At 35.1% G+C, this 18,875-nt stretch overlaps 1 protein-coding gene across 6 annotated transcripts in view; it reads right to left on the bottom strand.

The window, feature by feature from the left end:
* LOC145245715 (uncharacterized) overlaps positions 1-18,875 on the bottom strand; it is a 341,671-nt gene that overhangs the window by 143,852 nt on the left and 178,944 nt on the right. For 5 of the 6 annotated variants that reach the window (XM_080107250.1, XM_080107247.1, XM_080107249.1 and 2 more), the window contains one exon: positions 18,112-18,160. In XM_080107250.1, the coding sequence (XP_079963376.1) occupies positions 18,112-18,160 (49 nt within the window). Of the gene's footprint in view, positions 1-3,611; positions 3,931-18,111; positions 18,161-18,875 lie in introns of those variants that run through there. The other variant, XM_080107248.1, reaches the window with a different exon arrangement.

The raw sequence follows: 18,875 nt of genomic DNA, 5'->3' as shown, positions 1-18,875 counted from the left end.
ATACACTAATTAGAGGGGGGAAAGGAAGGGGAGGTAAATAAATAAAAATAAAAATAAAATTTCTACAGAAGAATATGCCAATGGGAAATAATGAAGCACATCAGGTTGAGAAACAAATCGCAAATCTACTTAAAAGTCTCTGCTCAATTTTAATGCAAGATGCTTGTTAGTGTAGGTAGGTTTTATTGAAGTGTGTGCAGTGATATGCAAATGTGTGCCCATACACTTACAAACCTTCATGTTTTTTTAAGTTGTCCATACAACCTTTTAGAATTTAAAAAATAAAAATACTGTAAAGTCAACAGTAGAGTAAAATGTTAAACTGCTAAAAGAATAAAACATTTCAGTTATTTTATAGTTTCCATATATTCTTGTGTCTGATACAAGTGTATGTACATAATATGACGCTGTATTTCTGAAGCTAAAATTAAAATAAATTACATCCATATATAATACAACCCCATAGTATAGTCATCCCTACGTAAATTACTTTTTGCAAAGACATACCATATTAACTATTAAGATCTCAATGTCTCAAAGAAAACAAATGGACCAAATGCTCAGTCATTATGCATTTCTTCTAATTCTTTATCATATATTTTATCAGTCTTATTTTAAGGTAAGTTTGCTAATCCTAATATTGAGAGCTATCCCTCTGATAGAACCTGTCTCACCCAAGTGAAAGGTTGGCAATTAAGTGGGTTGTGCCTGTCCTAGACATTTTTTAATGGACAATTAGATCCCACTCCTATCCTACACATAGCACATAGATATTGACCAGAATTTTTCAGCTCTTGTAGTTCTGAACCACTGACCATCATTTTTATCTTTGACAGATTCAACATTAGGCCTTTGGCTTCCATGCTACTTTTCCATATTCTCTATTTCTGAAATAGTTGTTCCATTGTATCTGCCATGATTAGGTTGTTTCATACAACTCCTATGAGCATCCTGTACAGAACTCCCTGGAAGCTGCTTCAAGAACAATAATGAATAAGAGAAAGATGAGAATCGAGTTATGGTAGATGTAAACTTTTATACCAAAATTATTTATTTACTTATACAAATGTTCCTAGTATTGGTGTACATACATTGTACTGACCGGATGGCAAATACATCTACCCTGATTTTTCACACCAGTGACCATAATACATTCCTGTGGATTCGGTCAAAGGCTTTCTCCAGATCAATGGAGGCCATAAAAATCCTTTTGTCCATATGCATACATTTAACACAAAATAAATATAGCACCCATCGTGCATGAAACTGAATTGTATTTCATTCATGAAAACTTGTTCTGACAATCTCGTTTGCCACTTTTGATAATCTTCACCACTTGCGCAAGGAAGTTTAAACCTCTCTAGTTGCCTCTTATCTAGTCACCATCTTTTCCTTTTATAGCAATTGATAATATAGCTTCCGCCAGTCAACTGACACATTCTTTACATTTTGACAATAAAAACTTCCTGATGATTTCAGCATCTTTGCAACAATCCCAGAAGGACCTACTACCTTGATATTTTTTGTTTTCTTCAGGGACATCTCTATCATATTAGGGAATGGGATGTTTCGGCATAACTGATTCAGCAGAGGGATTATTCAGCATCGAGCACGCCAATCACATTTTTATAAAAATTTTATAACTTCAAAAATGAAGAAAAACTATCAAAATATATCATTTTAAGTTTTTTAAAGAAAAATTATGTTTTTGCAAAACTTTTCGGTTAATTATTTTCAAATTAATTTTTTAGAGATTAAAAACTTAAATATTTTAAAGTTCTTTTGGTACTTATTTTGGCATTTAATTTACTATACTAAAACAATAACTTTATTATTTAGAAAGCTATTCTTAACATGGGAAGGGGAGAATGTTTTGTAACTATTTTGTACTTTCATCTAACAAAAAGATGATATGAAACTTCAATTTAACTTGAAAATACTATTTAAAAATAGCACGGTAATCTAAGTGCATAAACACAAAAAATAACCATAACACAACACAAAAACAGATAACAGTCAGTCATCAACAACGAGATTATATTTTTACATTATTTTTCTTAATTAGAAAAGAGAATGGTGCTTATGCACTTATGTTACCATACTATTTTTAAAATATTATTTTCAAGTTCAATTGAAGTTTCACAATATCCTTTTTTATTAAATTGTTAGGTAAAAGTACAGAATAGTAATAAAAAAATTCTCCCCATATTAAGAATGGCTTTCTAAATAACACTATTGTTTCAGCACAGTAACATAGGTATCTTATTTTTAAGTTCTTTTTCTTTTAATTTATAAAAATAATGTAAAAATATAACTTCTTGTTGATGACTAAATGTCTTTTTGTGTTCTGATTTAAATAAACACTGTTCAAATTTTTTAATGTTTATATCAATTTAACTGTTTTTTTTTTAAAAAGAAAAAATGTTTTTTGCAAAACTTTTTGGTTAATTATTTAATAATTAATTTTTTAAGGATTAACAATTTAAAAATATTTTTTTAAATTTTTATGAAGAAAAAGAATATGAACATATAATGCTGTTGTTCATGACTGAGTGTTTTTTGTTGTGTTGTGTTTTAAAAAAAAATGGTTATTTTTAAGTTCCTTTTTATTTTTAAATCAAATTGATTTATTTTCTTTTAATAATTTTTATTTCCATTTTATACAAAGAAAAAATATCTTCGTTTACTAAATTAATTTAAAAAATATAAAAAAACAAAACTTTGACTATGACGACAAAGTAGTAATTTAACGCTGACTCTGCTACGCTGAAATGTACTATCACCATGATCAATCACATATACATTCCATAAAATATCTTGATATTTTTCCTCCTTATTCGCTCATATCGTGCTAAGAAGACCAACATTTTTCTAATTTAGATTCCTAATAATCCTTGAACAAAAGTCTTGAAATTTCTTCTCCACATCCTGGTCCTTCATTTACCAGGTTCTAACTTTGGGACAGAACTCTTTTTTTTTTTTTACTTTTTTTTTTTTACTCTGCCTGAGCAATGCTGGTAGATGAAGCTAGTACTTTATATAATTATTTTTTAAATAATATTGAGAAGGGGGGGGGGAGTTACATTTAAAATCCAAAAATAAATTTCTTGATTCTAAGATAAAAAAACAGCATCATTGTGGTATTTTAAAGTTAAGACCTTTCTTTGCAAAACTCAGTAAAAAAAATAATAAAGCATAAATCTCTAATTACAATCATGATTCTTACTAAGTGACGTTTAAATTATAAATTTAAAAATAGAAGCTTTTTAAAATAAGCACATTTTAAAAGATTATTTAAGCTTTTTCTAAACATTTCTTTTTTATTGGTATCAGCTAAAAGACTGCAACTCTTTAGAAGGTTTCAAATAATTTTTCCTCACAATATTGAAGAATTATTGATTTGTTTAATTGATAAACATTAAACGTTTTGTTTTTTACATAGGATAAATTCTAATAAAATAAATCTAGATTTTAATTAATAGTATATATTAATATAGAGTTAAATTAAGTCAACTACCTTTGTTATAACTTTGAAAAATGCTTTGTTGGAGTTTATAGGTTTTCTTGATTTTTCTTTACAAGTCATGAGTTTGTATAAAAAAGCTTTATACCTTTGTTGTCTGAATTTGTCAACGTCTTCGTATTCATGAGTATCTGCATTTTGGTCTTGCTCGATTTGTTCCATATCAATTTCCCAAACAACATGGCCACTACGGATATCATCAATGCAAAAACCTTCACACCTTCCATCCAAGCCAGTGTCAGCAAAATAAAGCAAAAAAGGTTGTCTTTTGCCATCTTTGAAGAGGAATTTGTTGTCTGACATTTTGCAAAAACAGTGACAAATCTTAGTTATATCGGCCAATGAAATGTCCTGTTACTTTAGTTATACCAGCCAATGAAATGCCTTGTTACTTCAGAAAATGAAACCTGGAGAGGAAATGACAAAACACAAATGGAAATAGGAACATAGAAGATAGGCAATGTGCTACAGAAATTTTTAAGTAGTGTATTTTTTTTTTTATAAATAAAATTGGTGCATGCTAATGCTGCATCCAGTGATAGATAGTAGGGTGTTGAATAACTATATTTAATTCTCATGCAAATAGTATCTGGGTATTAATGGAGTGAAAGGTAAACTTATTCTTAAGTTCATATTTGTGTAGCAATAAATAGTAAAGATAAGCCGATATTCATCTGATAAGGTTTAAAAGAAAAATATAATTTCATAAGAAACGTTATCTACTATAAGCAACATTTAGGATTTTGAAATGAATTTATGATTGTGCTAAAATAAAAGAATTTTATTCTGTCTAGATTAATTATTAGAATTTATAAAAATAACTATGTTAGCAAATAAACATTGTGTTGGGAAGCATGTTAAACATAAAATAGTTCTGTTTCAAGTCATTATTTCAGATCCTTGTTTATCATTTAAGAAATCTGACTTTAAATGATAGAAAATTTCTCTCAAACTCCTTTGCAAAATAAAAATGATTTGTGATATTTTATCTCTAAAGTTAGGTACATGTATGCTGCTTATAAATTTACATGGGATTCACTTTTTAATTACTAGCCCATTAGGAATTTTAGAACACAGTTGTCAGGCATATGGATCAGTAATGTGGATGATATTTTATTTTATGCAAAGGGAGCAAAAAGGAGGTAGAATTCCATTGTGAAAATTCAGATACCTTATTTTTGTGAAATTTTAATAATAGGTATTAGACATCAATTAATAAATATTCCCTAAATTTCAGTTTCTTTTAAGTATATTAAAAAGTTGAGGGGATCACAACCTTCCATTTCAAAAGTCAAATATATTAGCTTTGCATTAAATTTTATCTATAGTAATTAGACACCAACTATGCAAGAATCCTAAAATTTCAATTTCTTTTTAAGACCTATAAGTTTAAGTCTGAAATTTTAGAAACATTCTAGGATCAAATGATGCAATGGATTTTGATAATTGGAATCAGGATATATTGTATATGGTTTTAGATCCTGATTTTAATTTTCATAAGGGACATAAAAATAGTGCAAAACTGTTGTTAGGAAAATTAATTTTAATCGTCCTTATATGGATATTCTTCTAGTAGATTATGGAAGCAAAATAGCATTTAAGTTATTTTAATTTCAAACATGATTTTCATTTTGCTTATATTTTAGCATGAAATGTTAAGTATTTATTGGTTTGTTGGTTGCTTACTTGCAAAGCATGAAAACAAGAGAACACAGAATACAATTTGAAACCAAAACAAAATTAGTGACTTATTAATGAGGAATGAACTAAATCATGTATATTACAACAAATTATAAAATGTTTATAATTTTTACATGATTAGAGGAAGGAATTTGTTTTGCTTTGCATATCAATAAATATTGCTGTTTGTTTGGTTTAATGTGCAGTGCATTTGAGTCAGGAAGCCAATATCTTCAGACAGCCTGATTTGGTAGCACCAGAAAATATTGCTGTAATATTCATAAGAAATCATGATGATGTAGAGAAAAACAGATGTGCACTTTCATGGACCCTTTATAATTGCACCATTGACTGATTACTTGCATTTTCTTGTCACTTATCCAGACATTAGAGGGTGTCAGAACTTCAATCTAACTGACCATGACTATACCGACGATATGGCTATCTTTGATAAAAGGTACAGCGATAGTTAGTAGTACTCAACATTATCAATTTCAAAGTGCAATAAGTTAAAACAATAAATGTTTAATATCAAGCTCATGTTCATAATGGCTACTCCTTTCAAAAGTTACTGATCTTTTCCTTCAAATATGAATCAGTATAGAAAATCCAAAAATTAAATTTTATGCCATGTCCATTCGCAACAGTCATGACAAGAATGAAATTTCTGTTCACTATAAAGTACATGGGTATATTTAGATTCTGCTCTGCTGTAACTTCAATCCCAGAACCATTACATTTTCTAACAACTGATGGTTTAGCTGTTAGTATATGTGTTGACATGATCTACCATTCTTTCTGCAATCACCCCCATTTATATCTATGATCTACTGGTGGAGAAGATGTCCATCAGTAAGTCATTGCTATAAGAGCAGGTAACTCTTTTCACTACATCAGCTTTGGTCAACAATCTTGAGCACTGCTGTCATAATTCCTGGTGTGAAATTAAGTCCAAATCCCAATCTGGTCAAGCAATAAATTTGACCTTTGTATCAACTGATATCACCATAGATTAAAAAAAAAAAATTTTATTTTTATTTTTTGTTAGATTGAACCACTGCCATAAGTGGCAAAATTCCTTCTTCCCTAAATATGGTATCAAAATTCCTTTGTCCATCCACTTTTCAACTTCTTTTTCAAACTGCAATCTTATCTATCCTCTTAGCATGATTTTATAGCAGCCAGCCAGATTTGTGAGTATATGAAGTCCTGTGGTCCATTGCCACTTTACTGCCCACTTTTCACCATTAAAATGGGCTCAGAAGTCCTCATCCTCAATTTGACAGGATCTGGATTTGTTGACTGAATGGAATTGTTACTGCTTATGCTACTCGCCATTCTAGTTACATGCTTATTGCCAAACTTCACAATTGTAGCTCCTTCAAGCTCATCTATAACATTTAAGCCCAGTATCACAGATTCCTTTGACACGCATATGCAGCACAATTATGCTGAGTCATAGCAGCATATTCCTTACCATGATCTCAGAACCAGTTTCTCCTTGTATATCATCTTTTTGCCATCTACTACTCTAATATTGTTGGCTCCATTCCAAAAGTCAGCAACACTTGTCATGATGAGCATAGTTGTACAGCTGGTAGCAACAAGAGATCTAGCCCTTTTTCAATTGATAGTGACCACTATCTGTGGCAACAAACTCACATGCATTTTAAGAATTACAGGTGTGACTACTGATGCAATAGCAACCTCTTACTCTTTACCCTGAAGTGAAGGCCAATTGTTACATATGTGCTCAACCTGATCACACTGCAAACAGATAATGTTTGGTTTTATTTTTTGTACAATCTCATCAGGTGAGGCCCTTCACATCTAAAGCATTTTCCAATAAATTTACAACTGCCTCCTCTTTGCTGGGTTTGTTTGTGGTAGAGGTTGCAACTGCCCCTGCCCTCCTACCAGTTCACTGGGATGTTTTGCCAGCAGCCTGGCATGCTTTAAAATTTCCTTGATCTCAGTGGTTTCGATCTCAATCATCGCAGTTCCATCGCGATGCGGCCAGGAAAACTAGTATCAAAACCCATTTTAATAGTCTTCTCAAATCTTTGTACCTCCCTGACAAAATTGTCTGTGAGATGGGTATATATGCTGATGACACCACACTCTATAACAGACACGACAGGAAAACAAATGAACACATCTAAAGAAATGGCAGAAACACTAGAGGATGACCTTCAATCTGTAGTGGAATGGGGACAAAAATGGATGGTCACATTCAATGCTGCCAAGACTAAACTTGTTTCCTTCAATAACTACAAGAAACCTTCTCTACCACCAATAGCAATGGCCAAAGACTCTTTATCTGAAAGCACATCTTTTAAACTCCTCGGCCTAACGTTCATAGGAAACATGAGTTGGAACAATTACACTGAGAGCATTGCCAGGACCGCTGCGAAAAAGGTAGGTTCTCTCTACCGTGCTAGAAAGTACCTCTATAAGGCCACCATTAGCCCATGTATGGAGTATTGTTGTCATATTTGGGCTCGTGCATCTGTTACTAGTCTCTCACTACTAGACAAGGTTCAAAAGAGAGTCGCCAACCTAACAGGTCCTGAACTGTCATCTAAGCTTCAGCCTCTGTCCCATCGATGAAATGTAGCATCCCTCTGCCTGTTCTACAAGTACTTTAACGGTGAATGTTCCGACGAACTGCAAGCACTTGAACCCCCTAGACATACATACCCCCGACAAACCCGACAAGCAGTAAAATCCCACCCCTTCACAGTAGAGATCCCTAGATGTAAGAGAGCCTTCTACTCCAGTAGTTTCTTCCCCAGAACCGTTAGACTTTGGAATTCGCTTCTGGGTTCCTGCTTCCCCAACTGTACTGACATGCAGAAGTTCAAGTGTAACGTGAACCGACATCTTGCTGCCCAACTCCCCACCTAGTACCACTGTAGCCTGTGTCCCTAATAGTAGCCCCCTACATCAAAGTGGCGATGTGCCTTGTTTGTGGTAAAAATGTAATTTAAAAAAAAAAAAAAAAAAAAAAAAATGGCTTATTTCTGATGTCTACATGTTCATCAATTCTCCCGTTCAGGTAATTTTTCTAAGCTTGTTATAGACCTCAAAAGCACCTTCCAAAAATATTGTCAATCCAGCATCATCTTATTTGCATATGAGTAACGAGATGTCACGTTACTTCATGAAACCTGCCAGTATATGATCAGGTGCAACTAACATTCTGCTTTTTTTCTTTGCTCGTAACCAGACATCACACGCTACACAAACTCATCCAGAAATTCAAGATAAGTTCCTTCTGTGCTCTTATTACTATGAATAACAACAAAGCATTTTATGACAGCAGAGAGGAATTTTGTGTGTCTTGGCCATTACATGAGTGACTTCCTGTCTGTGACGTGATGAGTAGTTCAGATCTTTCTCTAGTCGATTGGCAACGAGCGAAATTAGATTTTTGGATAGCTATTTTCATTCCATAGAAGATAGCTGAGGGTGTATGTGTATAAATGTATACTATTAAGAAGCCTAAAGTCAATTTCTGCAGTTTTATTTTTTTTTCTTGATAAGCTTTACGAGAGCTGTTTGCAAAAAGAAGACTTCTTCAACAAGAAAGGGAGGGTGATGAGGTATTATATGGATAACCGTGGATATCAAAGAACAATACCCTCTACCCATACTGTTACATATTCATGTCTTTTTTTTTTTTTTTTTTTTTACAAGGTGGTCACCACTTATCAAGGCCTGGAAGCCACTCAGGGAAAAGGATTATTGTAAGTACAGTACGTTAGTGTGGATATTTAAAGTCTCTACTTAAGGGGGCGGTTCATTAGGAATTTGTTTACGTTGGACTTGAAAACATTCAAGTTATATCAGGAGGGAAGCAGGCGTGCAGTTCTAAGAAAGAAGCTTTTTTCATGGAATCTACGTTTTGATTTAGGCATAGATAAAGAGTGGGGAAAGTTTTTGACAGTGAGTTCAGCTAGACGGGTGTTTTTTGTAAAAGATTGGCGAGGGGGGACCAGAGGTTGGAGTTCAGACGAGCACCTACCATGGAAATAACGATAAAACAAAGATAGGCTTGCAACGTCTCTTCTGTGGGAGAGAGGTTGCAGGGAAGAGAAAAGGGCATCCCCCACTAAGCCACAAAGTCTATTTTGTACTCTGTCAAGGCAGGATAGGCTGTTTTTAGCAGCTCCTACCCAGATATGGCAGCAGTACTCCATCCTTGAACGTACTTGGCTTTTATATAGATAGAGAATTGCATCAGTAGTGAGATATCTTCTGGAGCGGTAGAAGGATCCCACCATCTTTCCAGCGACCTTGGCAACAGACTTGATGTATGTGTTCCAGTTCAGATCAGGAGTAAAGGACAAACCCAGAAGCTTGTCAAAACATGGGGCTTCTCCTAGACGAGAGCCATCCATTTCAACTGATGCCAGATGGGGATCAGAGCGTTGATGATGTAAAGATAGGAGTTTGGTTTTAGATGCATTAAAGGTAACCAGCCGCGTCTTCTCACACTGAACCACTCGTACGAGATCAGAGGAGAGAGAATCAGAGAGAGCTTTGTCATTTACAGCCTTTGATGTGTTGCTGTAGATGGTTGTGTCGTCAGCATAGATGTCAACGAATGATTTAAGTATGTGTTTAAGGAGATCATTGATGTAGATCAGGAAGAGAGTTGGGCTCAGGATGGACCCTTGAGGGACTCCAGAATTAATACTGCAGGCCTCTGATTTTTGTCCATCAACCACTACTCTTATGAGCCTATCAGAGAGAAATGATTTAATAATAGAGAGAATATTTCCAGTTATACCGTAGCTTGAGATCGTGTGAAGTAGGCCTTTATGCTATACCTTGTCGAAGACCTTTGATATGTCAAGAGCAATTGCCCTGGGAAGGAAGCCTTTGTCAAGAGATTCACTAATCCTATGAGATATAATCGGTAGCACATCTGCAGTAGATCTTGCAGAATGGAAACCATATTGCATGTCACTAAGAAGGTTATTTCTGTTGAGGTGGTTGACTATTTCTCTATTTAATATGGATTCCAGCAACTTACTCATGACACACAGGAGACTTATTGGTCTGTACTGAGAGGGAGATGACTTATCACCTGAGTTCTTAAATACAGGGCATACTGATGAGGTTTTCCAGGATGTTGGAAAGCACTTCTCCTTAAGGCAACGTTTAAACAGTTTCTTAAGTATGGGGGCAAGTTCTGGTTGAAGCTTTTTTAACACTATAATTGGGATGCCGTCAGAGCCAGTAGCTTTACTGGAATCAATGATAATACAGTGGATGTGTTATCGGCAGCTCCAGTAACTCTTGCTTCTCCTTTTTTGTCCCTCAGTCCTCATTCAAATGAGTGATTTTTCTGACAAAGGTTGAAGAAAAAGCTGCTTTAAAGGTCGGTAGTACTTGGTGAACAGTAGTCTGAGATGTCGGAAATTTTTCTGTCTCTATGTCTATCCTTGTGGCCATGTCACTAGTAAGGGTGCTGGGGGTAAACGTTTTGTCTGGGCTGACGTTATCCGCCTGATAGTCAGGGACCCAAACCTTGGATTAACCACTAAGGAGGCTGTCCTATCAGCAGGCGCAAAGTACTGGGACTGCTGTATTGTCATTTGGTAAATGGATTCTGGACCATGCAGTAGTCTCGGGTGGGGTCTCTCCATGCACTACTAGTGGGTAATTGTTATGGCTTTACCTTTTCATGTGCTAGAAAAAAAAAAAAAAAAAAAAAAAAAATTCGTCTTTTTCTTTCTTACTTTCCCTCTCTATCTTGCTCTAACCAAGTATGCCAACCTGTTCCACAAATCCCAAAACCTCAACATGAAACATCTCCAGAAAAATAAATCGAATAAACCTAGAACCCCATCTTCCAACATAGACCCCTACTACCATGTCTCCTTCTCCAACATCAGGGGTCTACGTTCCAACCTTCCAGAGGTTGAAACACAATTACAGGAGACGAAACCGGACATATTCTTTCTGAGCGAAACTGGAATAGGGCCGACCACTTCCCTAGATGAGTTCATAATTAACGGATACTCTAACTTAACAGCTAAATCTGACCCCCAAGATCGCCATGGGCATGGAATATGTGACTACATTAAAGATGGCTTCCCGTGTGGCAGGGATATCTCTAGAGAAGATCCTAATTTACCCTATATGTGCTTCCGGGTTGCACTTGCTTACACCACAGCATTTATATTTGCCCTCTATCAGCCCCATAACAGCGGAGTTACTATCTTTAAGAGTATATCTGAGAAAATAGACCACATGCTGTCTGCACATCCCTCGACTAACATCCACATTTGTGGTGACTTCAACATCCATAACGTGGAATGGCTGACCCATTCAAATAAGACAGACGATGAGGGAAGGTTTTGTCATGATTTTGCCATTGCTTATGACCTCACTCAGATTGTTCGCGAACCCACCCGTGTGCCCGATACTACTGGTCAATATGCAAGCCTCCTAGACCTTTTTCTCTCAACTTCCTCTGAGCTATGTTCATGTTCTGTTCATTCTCCTCTAGGATCCTCTGACCACTCCGTCGTATCAGTTAAGATAAAAATGAAATGTAATAAGTCCCCAGACGTACCCCTCCACCGTACTGTATACAGATACTCTATGGCTGACTAGGATAGCTTCCATACATTTATATCTGATCTACCTCTGCATTCCATGTTTAAAAACGATGTGTCCTCTATATTATCAGACCTGACTGAATGGTTAATTGTAGGCATAGACCAACTCATACCATCTAAAAAATTCCAACAAAAACCTAACAGCCAGCCATGGTTCTCCCCAGAATGTGCTGCTGCCATCGCGTACAGAAATCACTTTTTCCATAACTACCAACGTAATAGATGCACTGAGACTAAAGCTGCTTTCAGGACTGCCAGCAACCACTGTAAAAGAGTAATAAAAATGCAAGAGCTATATGCTCAGTCTGTTAAATCCAAAGTAGCTGATCAGCGGCTTGGTTCCCACCAGTTTTGGCAAATAACAAATAGGATCCTGAACAGAAGTGTGCGTTCTATCCAAACCATTATCAATGGACCAGAGGTCATCTCGTCAGCATCAGACAAGGCCAAACTATTTGCAAAGAACTTTGCAGCTAATTCTACCCTATGTGACGAAGGCCATCAACTCCCCATATTTCCTCCTATAACACAGAACTCACTAGGTAACATACAAATATCTGTGCGTGATGTCACCAACCTAATCAAGAATCTTGATTCCAGTAAAGCAACTGGCCCTGACGGCATCCCAATTATAGTGTTAAAAAAGCTTCAACCAGAACTTGCTCCCATACTTACAAAACTGTTTAAGCGTTGCCTTAAGAAGAAGTGCTTTCTGACTCCCTGGAAAACCTCATCAGTATGCCCTGTATTTAAGAACTCAGGTGATAAGTCATCTCCCTCTCAGTATAGACCAATAAGTCTCCTGTGTGTTATGAGTATGTTGCTGGAATCCATATTAAATAGAGAAATAGTCAACCACCTCAACAGAAATAACCTTCTTAGTGACACACAATATGGTTTCCGTTCTGCAAGATCTACCACAGATGTGCTAACGGTTATATCTCATAGGATTAGTGAATCTCTTGACAAAGGCTTCCTTTCTAGGGCAATTGCTCTTGACATATCAAAGGTCTTCGACAAGGTATGGCATAAGGGCCTACTTCACAAGATTTCCAGCTACGGTATAACTGGAAATGTTTTCTACATCATTAAATCATTTCTTTCCGATAGGTTCATAAGAGTAGTGGTCGATAGACAAAAATCAGAGGCTTGCAGTATTAATGCTGGAGTCCATCAAGGGTCAATCCTGGGCCAAACTCTCTTTCTGATCTACATCAATGATCTCCCTAAACACATACTTAAATCATTCGTTGACATCTATGCTGATGACACGACCATCTACGGCAACACATCAAAGGCTGTAAATAAGTTCTCTCTGATTCTCTCTCCTTTGATCTTGAGCGTGTGGTTCAGTGGGGGAAGACGTGGCTGGTTACCTTTAATGCATCTAAAACCAAACTCCTATCTTTACATCATCAACGCTCTGATCTCCATCTGGCATCAATTGAAATGGATGGCTCTCGTCTAGGAGAAGCCCCATGTTTTGACAAGCTTCTGGGTTTGTCCTTTACTCCTGATCTGAAATGGAACACGTACATCAAGTCTGTTGCCAAGGTCGTTGGAAAGATGGTGGGATCCTTCTACCGCTCCAGAAGATATCTCACTACTGATGCAATTCTCTATCTATATAAAAGCCAAGTACATCCAAGGATGGAGTACTGCTGCCATATCTGGGCAGGAGCTGCTAAAAACAGCCTATCCTGCCTTGACAGAGTACAAAATAGACTTTGTGGCTTGGTGGGGGATGCCTTTTTCTCTACCCTGCAACCTCTCTCCCACAGAAGAGACGTTGCAAGCCTATCTTTGTTTTATCGTTATTTCCATGGCAGGTGCTCATCTGAACTCCAATCTCTGGTCCCCCCCTCGCCAGTCTTTCACGAAAAACACCCATCTAGCTGAATCCACAGTCAAAAACTTTTCCCACTCTTTATCTGTGCCTAAATCAAAACATAGATTCCATGAAAAAAGCTTCTTTCTTAGAACTGCACGCCTGTGGAACTCTGTTCCATCCGCCTGGTTCCCACCTGACTACAACGTTCAAGTCCAACGTTAACAAATTCCTAATGAACTGCCCCCTTAAGTAAACACTTCATTAAATCTCCACACTAACGTACTGTACTTGCAATAACCCTTATCCCCGAGTGGCTTTCGGGCCTTGATAAGTGGTGACCACCGTGTAAAAAAAAAAAAAAAAAAAAAGAAAAAATTAGCTTGGCGACCTCATGCACAGATATTTGTATGTTACATAGCGTGTTTTGTGTTATAGGAGGAAATATGGGGAGTTGATGGCCTTTGTTACATAGGGTAGAATTAGCTGCAAAGTTCTTTGCAAATAGTTTGGCCTTGTCTGATGCTGACGAGATGACCTCTGGTCCATTGATAATGATTAGGATAGAACGCACACTTCTGTTCAAGATCCTATTTGTTATTTGCCAAAACTGGTGGGAACCAAGCCGCTGATCAGCTACTTTGGATTTAACAGACTGAGCATATAGCTCTTGCATTTTTTATTACTCTTTTACAGTGGTTGCTGGCAGTCCTGAAAGCAGCTTTAGTCTCAGTGCATCTATTACGTTGGTATCTATGGAAAAAGTGATTTCTGTGCGCGATGGCAGCAGCACATTCTGGGGAGAACCATGGCTGGCTGTTAGGTTTTTGTTGGAATTTTTTAGATGGTATGAGTTGGTCTATGCCTACAATTAACCATTCAGTCAGGTCTGATAATATAGAGGACACATCGTTTTTAAACATGGAATGCAGAGGTAGATCAGATACAAATGTACGGAAGCTGGCAACTGATACTGATAATAATTGTTGCAACTCTTAAGATTCGAACTGTAGACCATAGACAATTGAAGCTGATTAGATTTTTTTTCAGTGAAACTTTGAAACATGCAAATAAATAACAAAATTAAACTGATTTTGGTCATAGGCATTATATGATGAAAAAATAAATAAATAAATAAAAATGTTTTGAAGAATTATTATAACTTTGGAATTTCCAGATATGAAAACTAATATATTTTAGTAAATTTATATACAGAAATGAAGTGATGTCATTGTTTTAAGATTATAGTCATAAACTTTCAGCTTGTATAATAAACGAGTTCCTTAGCAAGTATTACAAGCAACCAGAAGGCAATATTAAAGATTTTTTTTTTTTAAACAGAAAAATGTGAACAGCATCAAATAGTTTACTTGTCTTGTATATTAATTTCCAATTAGTATCTGTATCTATTTGAGTTAATTTCAAATGTTTATGCAAAATCCCAATACTAAATCTTCATTAAATTTTATCTAAAAAAAATAATTAACATTGACTACAAAATAACTTGATTATGGATGATTATTGCATTGTTAAAAAACAAAACAAAAACAAGACAGATTTGGACATTTATATCTGTATATTTATAAAGTTGGTCCAATTATTGCACTAAGTCAGATTAAAATATCGAATTAGTATCTATAAATATAAAAGCGAAAATGTGTGTATGTGTGTTCGCTTTTCTGTATGTCTACAAAAGGCTTTTTTCAGAAGCGGTCGGTTGCCTAACAACTTTTAAAAACTTTTTATATCACATGTAAATCGTAATATCTCAGAGTTAACAATGGAGCTCGCCTGTCTATTTAATTTGTTTGACTTCGGGAAGATAAATATTCAACAGTTTTCGCTCGCCACATGTGGGTTAGGCCTTTTCCTATAATAAAAGCGACACTAATTGTCTAGGTATTTTTCCGGTCTCGATCGCCGGAAATGTCTGAAAGCAATCAGCTTTGATCAATGTGGAAATATTATTTCCTTATATCAGAAGACAATTGCTATTCAATTTCGACAAGTGGAGCTGTTTTCCCCTGCCCCCAACGTCTTGGGGGGGGGGAAGAAGCATTCCCGCACTAAATGAAATGCTACCCCGCAGTCAAAAGTTGACCTCATTAAGTCATTAAAACGTGCACCTGCCAATTTAAGTAATTAAATAAATTCAAACGGGTTTCTTTTAGTGTCGCGGTGGCGCAATGGTTAACGTCGCGCGTTTTGTTTTCACACTTTAATTTCCAACTTTGCCTCAAGGGTTTGGGTTCGATCTTCAGACTTATACCTACCAAAACTTTTTTTTTTATTTTACCCCCCCCCCAACCCAGAGTTTTGATTTACCCAAAACCACAAACACCTCCAAACACCCGGGCAACACCAGGCCCCCCTCGCTAGTTCACAATAAAAGAACAATAGTTACTAATATACTGATCGTGTGTGTATGTGAGTAAAGCTAACTAATTTGCATATTATTTTGCAAAAGGCAATCTCATTAATTAACTATTCATTTTATTTTTTTTCTAATTCAATGATTGTTTCTATTTTCATATAACACACAGTTCTACCAACTGATATTTTTTCATATCGTGGATAACTTAATCCTGGGATTGCAATTTTTAATTTCTTCAATTTCCCCAGACAACACCAAAACAAAGGTCCCTCTAATTCATATTAAAATCTAGTTAGTTGTGTCGTTGTTAGTTATATTTAGTTTGGTTTGTCCATTTTATGGCATATCACCACCTTTAGACTATTTCATTCTTAGAAATTATCTTTTGTAAACAATTGAACACAAGTTGCAAAAAAACCCCCCAAAAACATACATTTCTTAATGCTATTAGTGTATAACTGCATATATTATAAATAGGATTTGATTGAGCCATAGCAGATTCTAAGAGAGCACCAGATGTTCTTTGTAAGATTGTCCCCTGGATAAACTCTCCTTAACCGTCATAACTCATTTTTATATGGTTCTAGCATTGTGCTAATCTTCTGTCAATATTTTGTACAATTTTTCATTAGTTAACAGTTAAAGAGTTATGAGATTCCTGTCCTCTTGAAAACCAAAACAATCGAAAGAAGATGAAATACAGAAATTATTACCAGTGGAAGGACTTCTTCAATCTACTAATTCAAAAAGAAATAATCGCAGGATAGAGATAATACATTGCTCTTCAAAATTCTAAGTATTTATACAGAATATGCAATTTGTTATCATTGGCGTATTTCAGCAAGTTATGTAAACCACTGAAAAGTGTTAAATGAAAATTTGTGATGTTTTGGGCGTGGGGTGAGGAATGCTGGTCAATGTTAAAAGACTAGCAAAAAGTTAAAAATTAAAAAAAAAATTAAAAGAAACAGTGTGATCATATGGTAATTTCAAGAAAAAAATTGTTTTGTTATGAAGAAAATACATTGAAAAATTAATGGAAAAATTTGAAGAAACTTCAAAATTAAAGAAAAAGTTTAAATCAAGGAAAAAAAAACTCATATGGTAAGTTTTATGAATAAATATTTTTGTTTGTTACGAAGAAAACAGTACAACAACTGATAGCAAAGAGTAGTTTTAATTTTTGTTTTGGTATCATACAGATTATGAACCATATGAAATAACATTATTTAGAAAGCTATTCTTACCATGGGGACAAGGGCATTGTTAACTATACTATACATGTACCAAAAAATTTAATAAAGTAAAGATACCATAAAAATTGTATGTAATTTGAAAATCCTATATATAAAAAAAAAACTATTAAAAAAAAATAACAGTCCACAAACTGCACAAGCCCCCACCCTTTTCACTTACTCCTTTTCAACCCTGTGTGAGTTGGAAATGTTCACTTTAATCAATTAAAAAAAATCTAATTTTCTGCCAAATATTTTTATCGCACTTGCTAATTGTTGGCTGTTGCAATTTTATTGGCTAAATGTTTTAGCATTTTCCAGCAGTTTATATGAGCTGCTAGAATATTCCAATGATACATTTTAGCATGGTCCATATTCTGTATAAGTACAAGATTCTATCATAACCCAAAAGAAAGCACCAATGGTAAAATTTTCGTAATAATCTAACACTAATAATAAAAGTAAGCATTATCAAATGAGGACTAAGATAATAAATTGAAAATAAGTGATGACAAGTGACATCTGAAACTACACATTTTCAATTTATTTCTAAGTAATTCAAGATCACACCTCGTTATCTTTCAAACTAAATATTGGGAACTTGCATCATGCTTTCTAAATAAACATTTAAGGATTGAGAATAAAGAGAAGAATAACCAAACAAACACAACATCATACCAAAACAAAATAAAAATGGGTGCATATCAAATAATTAAAATATGACGAAAAAATCTACATAAAACAATGAAAGAAAGACTTGAACGTTTTTTTTTTTTGCCTCTCAAATGTATGATTATCATTCCAAAAGTGATACCAATCGATTCTGAATTACTAACCTGGAGATTTCCCAGTCACTGTTTGCTGGAATATGTGTAACATTTCATCCTGAAAAAAAAAAAAATAAAAAGAAAAGAAAACAAAAAATTAAATAATCATTAAAATATTTTAACAGTAGTTTGTGGTGATGTACGAGGTGCATTCAATAAGTTCTCAGACTATTTTTTGGTATGGGCACTTTTATTGATAGTGCATACATGAAACTCTAGTGTCTCCTTCGAAGTAATCTCTTCCGGCTGCAATGCACTTATTGCACCATTCCAACAACTTCTGGAAGGCCCCATGGAAGTCCTCTTGCATGAGCACGTCAGTGACCCTCGTCGTCACAGCCTCTTTAATTTTCTCAATTGTCTCATAACGACAGCCTCTAATGCTTTCCTTGAACTTAGAGAATAATTAAAAGTCACAGGGAGCAAGGGCTGGACTTTTTTGATATCCACACATCTTTTTTTTTTTTATCTTCTCCCAGCATCTTTGAGATAAACTTTGCACAAATCTTCCGCATTTTCAGTTATCATACTAACATCAAATTGTGCACTTATTGTCTCTATAGATACATGAACGTCCTTATCTATGAAATTCTTTATTTGGCCAATTAACTTTAATGTTCCGACTTCCTTACTCCTCCCACACATCCCATTATCCCTCACAGACTCTCTGCTTTCCTTAAATCTCTTATGTCACTCAAAAACTGATGCTCAGTTCATGCAAAATGGTCCAAAAGCAGTCTGAAGCATTCCATATGGTTCTTTGGAATTTTTCC

The sequence above is a fragment of the Euprymna scolopes genome, chromosome 23 (genome assembly GCF_053919585.1).
Source record: "Euprymna scolopes isolate OS-2025 chromosome 23, ASM5391958v1, whole genome shotgun sequence".
NCBI lineage: Eukaryota > Metazoa > Mollusca > Cephalopoda > Sepiida > Sepiolidae > Euprymna > Euprymna scolopes.
This window is presented reverse-complemented; position numbering and strand designations above follow the sequence as displayed.